Consider the following 8419-nt stretch of genomic DNA (forward strand, 5'->3'; position numbering starts at 1 on the left):
CCCCCTCCTGCCAGCTGGTGTACTCCATATACCGCACTTCACAACCTCGCGGTATGTAATGAGCATAATGCTAACAAATAAGTAAGAAGTGCTTCTCATTGGTCAGTGAGGTCATGTGACCAATGAGTGCTAGCATTATGCTTATTATATACTTCAGGGCTGTGACCGTACGCCGGCTGGCGGGGGATCACACAGGTATGTGCAGAGGCGGAGTCAGGAATGGTGGCGTGCTTCTGTCAGTAAGGAAATGAAGCAATGATACAATGTTTCATTTCTGGAGCTTGCACCTCTGAGCACATTTTTAGGGGTCAGGCAGGTTTGAGGAAAGTCTCTCCGCTTTGTTTGCGGTCCCCATATCTTGGGCGGCTCTAGTCCTCTTATCTGTATTATGTATGTTATTGGCGTGTTAAGAGTTTGCTCAGCATCCGTCAGCAGCCAGATCAAGCAGTCACAGCCTCCGAAATGCGTTGGACCTAAATGTAATTTCTCATTGGTATCGCTGGACGTGCTGACCAGTGAGCGCTCTCCGTTGGCAGCATTATGAGGCCACACATTGAAATGTATACGCTGTATACCCGCACATGCGCAAAGCCGTGCGCCCGTGATGACTAGAAGGACAGAATTCCTCCAATTCTGGACCTCTGCGCTCATTGTAGTTCTGACCCTTTGAATTCCTCTGGATGCGGGCGGCGGTTACAGGTCCAGAAATGGCGCCAGTGAAGTTTCTTTATTCACAGAACATTTCTTCTCTCTCATAATTGTTCTGAAATATTCTATGCGGCGTTGAGATTTACGGCTTTTTTATGGGCGGCGATTATGCGCGCCGTGAAATTAAAGGCATTAGACGCGGCAGACCTTGGTGCGGCGCAGCCCCGCGCCTTTTGTCATCGGCCCGGCGCCGCAGCGGCCTAACGAATCCGGTAATAACAACAATAATATTGGCCCTATAAAGCACCTAATGTCTCGCGGCGGGGGTCTCGGCTCACGGAGGGAGCAGACGCCGGAGCCTCGCGCACACCGCGCAGAGGTGAGCCTGACCTTGCCTGCCGAGGTTTATGGTGACAGGACTCCGGATTTGTGATCTCGCCGACAAATACATCACGAGCCTGCGCTAGAGGAGGCCGACGCGACCCGCGGAGAGTACATAACGGGGGAGGGGGATTGAGGGAATGATGGAGAGAGATATAAAAAGGTTGTCACAGATTAAAGGGGACCTGTCATAGATCACACTTCCTGCGCTGGCAGGTTTATTAGAGGCGCCGGGGTGCACGGCCGCCATCTTTATCCTGGTGCAGGGGCCGGCAACCTCAGCGCTTTAGCTGTAGTCAAACTACAAATCCCAGCATGCTTCTGGGGGTCATGCCTGTGGCGGTCAGTCTTGCAGTGCCTCGTGGGACTTGTAGTTCCCCCGCAGCTGGAGGGCCGAGGTTGCCCAACCCCCTTCTCCAATGAGTCACTGACCTGCAGCAAGCATACGGGGCAAAACAACCATTTAGATGATTTGTAGTTTGCTCTCTGTGTGTCACAAACAATTGTTGTTTATTAATAAAATCCTCCTTTTCACATTATTCATCATTTGCTCCATCTCAGTGCTGCTGATCTGCTGCGGCCTCTTTGCAGCCACATGTCTACATGCACTCCTGTGATGGCATTTCTCAGGGCGGGTTTCCTGATGGTGACCACAGTGGGCCGTGTCTGTGTAATGTGTGATGAAACGGCCACTTGCAGTCTCCATCAGAAGCCCATGTGACAGTGACAACACAGTTTCATAGCTGGGGGACAGGGACAGAGTGTTGTCACCCTATAACAGGAAGTGCCAATCATGACACCAAATCTAAAAGGAAAAGGAATGTAAAAATTGACACATTGAAACTTATGTTTAGAGATTGAGTTGACATCGGCTTTATATTCTCTCATTCTTATCTGTTCCTCTTTCAGCGCAAAACTGTTCGGGGTTCCGCACCTGCGCACAGTGCCTGGAGCACCCCGGCTGCGGGTGGTGTAACGATCCCTCCAATACCGGGAAGGGCCAATGCATCGAAGGCTCGTCCAGGGGTCCCATGAAGCCGCAGGGGAGGCACTCCAGTGAGATGGTCCTGGATACCGGCCTGTGTCCCCGGGACAAGAACTACGAGTGGTCGTTTATACACTGCCCAGGTAAGAGCGACGCCCCCCGAGGGTCAGCCAATCCAACCGCAGAGGAGCTTACACTCTAATGTCCCCTCCCCCCACAGTCACATCAGTCTCTGTACAGAGGAGCTTACACTCTAATGTCCCCTCCCCCACAGTCCCTCACTATTATTATACATGTATATAGCTCTGACATATAGCGTGGTGTTGTAAAGAGAACACTCAGTCCTGACTCTGAACCCCGTGGTCTGGTCTCTGTGCCGGTGAGGGGTGTTTGGTTGGGTCGCCGGGCGCGGCGGATGTTGGGGATCGTAGCCTCGCGGACAATGTCTGAGGGGTTTTCGGGGTCAGAACATTCCGGGCGTCCTGCGGATTTCACATTCTCAGATTGCGGATCTCTGTGTCTGAATTGTGCGTTTTATTTCAGTCAGACGCATGATTTGCGGTGCGTCGGCACAGGCGGCACATCGCCGTGTGACAGGGAAAGGTCATTGAAACACTTTAATAAAATGTCACAACGATTACAATGTGGACGCGGCCGAGGTTCCGTCTCTTTGTCTGCGCGCAGTTGTTGTGTTGTACTGAGCGCCATTAAAGCGGAACTCCGAGCAAACCGCACAATACATACCACGGATTTGTATCTCTGTCAATCCAGCCTTGAGATTTATACAGCTCTGTCGCACAGCTCAGCCCTCTCTGGCAGGGGAGGAGACCTGAATTTGTCTGCTGCAGTTCACTCACTCTTACAGGTCTTGCCCCTTCCCCAGACTGTGATTGGACAGTGAAAGGTGAATGATGAGCTCAGCCCTCTGTCACTCTGCTCTCTCCTCCTATCATCATGTCCCTTGTTAGCGCAAGAACACTGCGGCACAGCTGATTGGCTTCTTGTGATTCTTCTCTCCTCTCCCAGTCTGAGCTCTGCTATAGATAGGGACTGCAATGCTTATAATAGGTCAACTTCAGGTAGTTTTACTGCTTGTGTTTCTGAAGGGAATACAGTATATATCTATTCACTGATCTATTGATGAGCAAACGTTACTTTGTTTCTTTTCTGTCTCCCCGGAGATCAGCGCAAACCAGGACTATAGGCACATAAAAGCACAACGCTCACTTCCAATCCCTTCACCTCATAAAACTCTTCCTTCTTCCTTCTTTCTTCTTCCTCCTTTCTTCTTCCTCCTTTCTTCTTCCTCTTTCCTTCTTCCTCCTTTCTTCTTCCTTCTTTCTTCTTCCTTCTTCCTCCTTTCTTCTTCCTTCTTCCTTCTTCCTCCTTTCTTCTTCCTTCTTCCTTCTTCCTCCTTTCTTCTTCCTTCTTCCTTCTTCCTCCTTTCTTCTTCCTTCTTCCTTCTTCCTCCTTTCTTCTTCCTTCTTCCTTCTTCCTCCTTTCTTCTTCCTTCTTCCTTCTTCCTCCTTTCTTCTTCCTTCTTCCTTCTTCCTCCTTTCTTCTTCCTTCTTCCTTCTTCCTCCTTTCTTCTTCCTTCTTCCTTCTTCCTCCTTTCTTCTTCCTTCTTCCTTCTTCCTCCTTTCTTCTTCCTTCTTCCTTCTTCCTCCTTTCTTCTTCCTTCTTCCTTCTTCCTCCTTTCTTCTTCCTTCTTCCTTCTTCCTCCTTTCTTCTTCCTTCTTCCTTCTTCCTCCTTTCTTCTTCCTTCTTCCTTCTTCCTCCTTTCTTCTTCCTTCTTCCTTCTTCCTCCTTTCTTCTTCCTTCTTCCTTCTTCCTCCTTTCTTCTTCCTTCTTCCTTCTTCCTCCTTTCTTCTTCCTTCTTCCTTCTTCCTCCTTTCTTCTTCCTTCTTCCTTCTTCCTCCTTTCTTCTTCCTTCTTCCTTCTTCCTCCTTTCTTCTTCCTTCTTCCTTCTTCCTCCTTTCTTCTTCCTTCTTCCTTCTTCCTCCTTTCTTCTTCCTTCTTCCTTCTTCCTCCTTTCTTCTTCCTTCTTCCTTCTTCCTCCTTTCTTCTTCCTTCTTCCTTCTTCCTCCTTTCTTCTTCCTTCTTCCTTCTTCCTCCTTTCTTCTTCCTTCTTCCTTCTTCCTCCTTTCTTCTTCCTTCTTCCTTCTTCCTCCTTTCTTCTTCCTTCTTCCTTCTTCCTCCTTTCTTCTTCCTTCTTCCTTCTTCCTCCTTTCTTCTTCCTTCTTCCTTCTTCCTCCTTTCTTCTTCCTTCTTCCTTCTTCCTCCTTTCTTCTTCCTTCTTCCTTCTTCCTCCTTTCTTCTTCCTTCTTCCTTCTTCCTCCTTTCTTCTTCCTTCTTCCTTCTTCCTCCTTTCTTCTTCCTTCTTCCTTCTTCCTCCTTTCTTCTTCCTTCTTCCTTCTTCCTCCTTTCTTCTTCCTTCTTCCTTCTTCCTCCTTTCTTCTTCCTTCTTTCTTCTTCCTTCTTCCTCCTTTCTTCTTCCTTCTTTCTCTTCCTTCTTCCTCCTTTCTTCTTCCTCCTTTCTTCTTCCTCCTTCCTTCTTCCTCCTTTCTTCTTCCTTCTTCCTTCTTCCTCCTTTCTTCTTCCTTCTTTCTTCTTCCTTCTTCCTCCTTTCTTCTTCCTTCTTCCTCCTTTCTTCTTCCTTCTTCCTCCTTTCTTCTTCCTTCTTCCTTCTTCCTCTTCCTTCTTCCTCCTTTCTTCTTCCTCCTTCCTTCTTCCTCCTTTCTTATTCCTTCTTCCTTCTTCCTCCTTCCTTCTTCCTCCTTTCTTCTTCCTTCTTCCTCCTTTCTTCCTCATTTCTTCTTCCCTCTTCATTCTTCCTTCTTTCTTCTTCCTCATTTCTTCTTCCTTCTTTCCTCTTCCCTCTTCCTCCTTCCTCCTTCCTTCTTCCTTCTTCCTCCTTCCTCCTTCCTTCTTTCTTCTTCCTTCTTTCCTCTTCCCTCTTCCTCCTTCCTTCTTCTTCCCTCTTCAATTCTTCCTTCTTCATTCAATTATTTCCTCTTCATTCTTCCTCCTTCCTTCTTTCTTCCTTCATTCTTCCTTCTTCATTCTTCCTTCTTTCTTCTTCCTTCTTTCTTCTTCCTGCTTTCCTCTTTCCTTTTTCTTCTTCCTTTTCATTCTTCTGTCTTTCTTCTTCCTCTTCCTTTCTTTCTTTCTTTCTTTCTTTCTTTCTTTCTTTCTTTCCTTTCTCCTACTAATAGTATACATAGTATATTTCTAATTTATGTACTCCAGCTGATTGTGTGTAAATAAATAAGAGGACCTGTCTATATTTTATAATATTATTAGTATTAATAATAATAATATATTTGCTGTATTCAGGCAGACGGTCTGTGGATAGATAAGAGGACCTGTCTGTATCTCTGGATTCCCCTGTCAGTAGAATAATGTCCGCACTGCTCCGCCCCCTTTTCCCTCATGAATAATACAATGGTGGTGTTGCTGTATTTGGATGAATTGTCGCGGCGCGCTATTATTTGATATGTAAACGGCAAATTAAGCGTCAGAGCGCGGCCTGCTCCCTGATCGGTTTACCATTTTGTCGCCGCCGGTACATCATTCCATTTCAGCTGACAATGTAAAATTCTTATCGCTGGTCCGGCACAAATATTCCCTCCGCTTATCAGACCCGATCGCAGGAAGGAAGGAACTTCTACACGGCAATATTATCGGTTGATTTTAATACATTCCGATGTGCCGGAATCCTCCGGGTGTGTTTCGCGGCAAATTAAGCCAAATTGTTGCAGATTCGGGGCAGTGTGCGAGCGTCTCAACAAATAAAGTTTAATTAGATGCTACCGCCAGTAAACTATAGAGAATGTTCCGGAGCCGCTGTGAGGAGAACATGAATTTACTACTCGCCACCCGAATCTGATAGTTCCATGTAGGATGTATGTATTTTAGCAGTCAAAGTCGTTACATTAAGGTTGTTGCTGTGACCTCTGACCTCTCTGTCTTCTCTCCTCCAGCCTGCCAGTGTAACGGGCACAGCACATGCATCAACAACAACGTGTGTGAGCAATGCAAGAACCTGACAACGGGCAAACACTGCGAGACCTGCATGCCCGGCTACCACGGCAACCCCACCAATGGCGGCGAGTGTGAAGGTCAGTGATATGGGTTATCCTATGGTCTTCCTTGTCTGATTTCCATGTGTGATGAGTGGTTGGTCGGTGGTGCGGATTGGGCACAGGCTGGTGATGAGTTCTGTGTTGTCTCTGGGGTTGGCACCGTCTTAAAGAATGATTGGGGAGCGTTGGGTCAGTGGCATCAGTTTGACACACTTTTGATACCATAGAGCAGGGGTGTTTAATGGTGGGCCGCATCAACATTATGGTTGCCCTCAAAGGGCCTGTAGGCCTAATATAAATGTATCTAATCTTCATCACAATTGCCTCTGCGTTCCATTATCGCTGGTTATAGTAATAACTTAAAGTGACATTAAACCCTCAGATTTTTTAACATAAAACAATACTGTAATGTGCGCCTTACTGTAATCCATGGTGGTTTCCCTTCTCTTTGCTGCTCTTCCTTTTAAATCCTCATCTCTTCTCATGCTTGGGGCCTCTTCCTGTAGCGCTGGCTCAGGTTACAAGCCTATAGAAACGTACACACAGACACCGTGTATCCATTCCTGAGACAAGGCAGTCTGCTGCAAAACAGAAGTTCTCCCCCAGCATGAGAAGACACGAGGATTTAAAAGGAAGAGCAGCAAAGAGAAGGGAAACTACCATGGCCATTACAGTATTGGTTTATGTTACAAATTCTGGGGGTTTAATGTCACTTTAATACCTAGGATCTGAAAGTAGAAGTCTAGGAAATGGCCTGGTGGGCCGGATTTGGCTTCTTGGCCTTGAGTTTGACACATGTGCCATAGAGAATCCATAGACAGGTGTATCTGACCTGCAGGCATGGAAATGGAAAACCTTTCTGACAAGACCAACATCCCTCCAATGCCGGATCCTCACTTCTTTCTGACTTGATTTGTTATTTATTTACTATATTTATTTATTAAAGTGACACTAAACTCCGGAGATAAACCTTATAAATCCCTCCCAGTCCCCGAACTCCGAGCAACAATGTATCTTATTTGTGTATCACTCGGCTGGAGATCCTCCAATCATCTCTGACACCGTCCTTCCTTCTGGAGGAGGGGCTACGTCTGTTCCCCATGGTCCCTGTGTGTGTTATAAAGTAGTCACCGCTCCAAGCTCCGCCCCCCGGGATGGGCTACAATCTCAGGTTTAATTTAATGATTTGTATTGAGATTGTAGTCCATCCCGGGGGGAGGAGCTTGGAGCGGTGACTACTCTACAACACACACAGGGACCATGAGGAACAGACGTAGCCCCTCCTCCAGAAGGAAGGACAGTGTCAGAGATGATTGGAGGATCTACAGCCGAGTGATACACAAATAAGAAACATTGTTGCTCAGAGTTCGGGGACTCGGAGGGATTTTGAAGATCTAACTCCGGAGTTTAGTGTCACTTGAAACGTTGAAGGATTTATAAGTGAAATGTTTGTGTTGTTCAGAAAACATAATAACAATATTTTTCTTCAGTTGTTTCCATATAAATACAATAGATGTAAGAAGTGTTCACACAAATGCAAATTTGAATACACAACCAATGAATCATTTAAAGTTTACTGTCACTTTAAATACGCCCCCGTGATCCTGCCAGCACGCAGCCCTTTCTTCTGCAGAGTGACAATGCTATGTCTTATATAGTAATATGTCTGCAGCGTTGTCACCCTTTGCGGCTGTATTCTGGTGTGTGCTGAGGAGAAGGGATATCCGGAATTGTCACTTTGTGACACGTATCAGCCGGAAGACGGGGAGGGATCAGAGATGGCGCTCTGTAACACCTCCACAAAGCGCCTGGCGTCCTCTTGGCTCCCGCCTCCTATGGAGGGAAGTCTCCGGCAGTCTCACCCTTTTCATATCTGTAATTTACCTTTAAGAAATATTCGCCAACTCAGTTGATACATTACGGCAGCTTTATATTCTGTTAGAACGTTTAATATTAAAACGAAACAATGACATTCTGTTACATTGTAAGCACTCTTCCGCAATCAGCGTCATGTTGTTGGGGGATGTGATGCGGCGCGCCCTCCACATCCCGCTGACCTGAGCGCGGACAACGCATGTGGTGCCTTCTGAGACGGCGGGCCGCTTACTGACGCATGAGGTTCATAGATTGCAACCAGCAGATTGCGATCACATTGTGGATTGTAGGGCGACTACAAGACGGGGCAGGCAAGAAGATAATGATGAACGCCATTTGTATTCCTCTTCTTGCTGCATGTGAGCGTTACATAGAACCCCAACTGACAATAAATCACATCATTTCATAATTTTTGCCTTGTATATCTTACAGTCACGTGATGTAG

General features: G+C 46.7%; 1 protein-coding gene across 1 annotated transcript in view; it reads left to right on the top strand.

The window, feature by feature from the left end:
- LOC108802671 (attractin-like protein 1) overlaps window positions 1–8419 on the top strand; it is a gene marked incomplete at its 5' end in the record, with an annotated part of 65984 nt that overhangs the window by 53968 nt on the left and 3597 nt on the right. The window contains 2 exons of the mRNA XM_018574527.1: window positions 1939–2157; window positions 5998–6135. Of these exons, the coding sequence (XP_018430029.1) occupies window positions 1939–2157; window positions 5998–6135 (357 nt within the window). The remainder of the gene's footprint in view (window positions 1–1938; window positions 2158–5997; window positions 6136–8419) is intronic.

This window comes from Nanorana parkeri, unplaced genomic scaffold (genome assembly GCF_000935625.1).
Source record: "Nanorana parkeri isolate BGI_ZX_2015 unplaced genomic scaffold, ASM93562v1 scaffold3021, whole genome shotgun sequence".
Lineage (NCBI taxonomy): Eukaryota > Metazoa > Chordata > Amphibia > Anura > Dicroglossidae > Nanorana > Nanorana parkeri.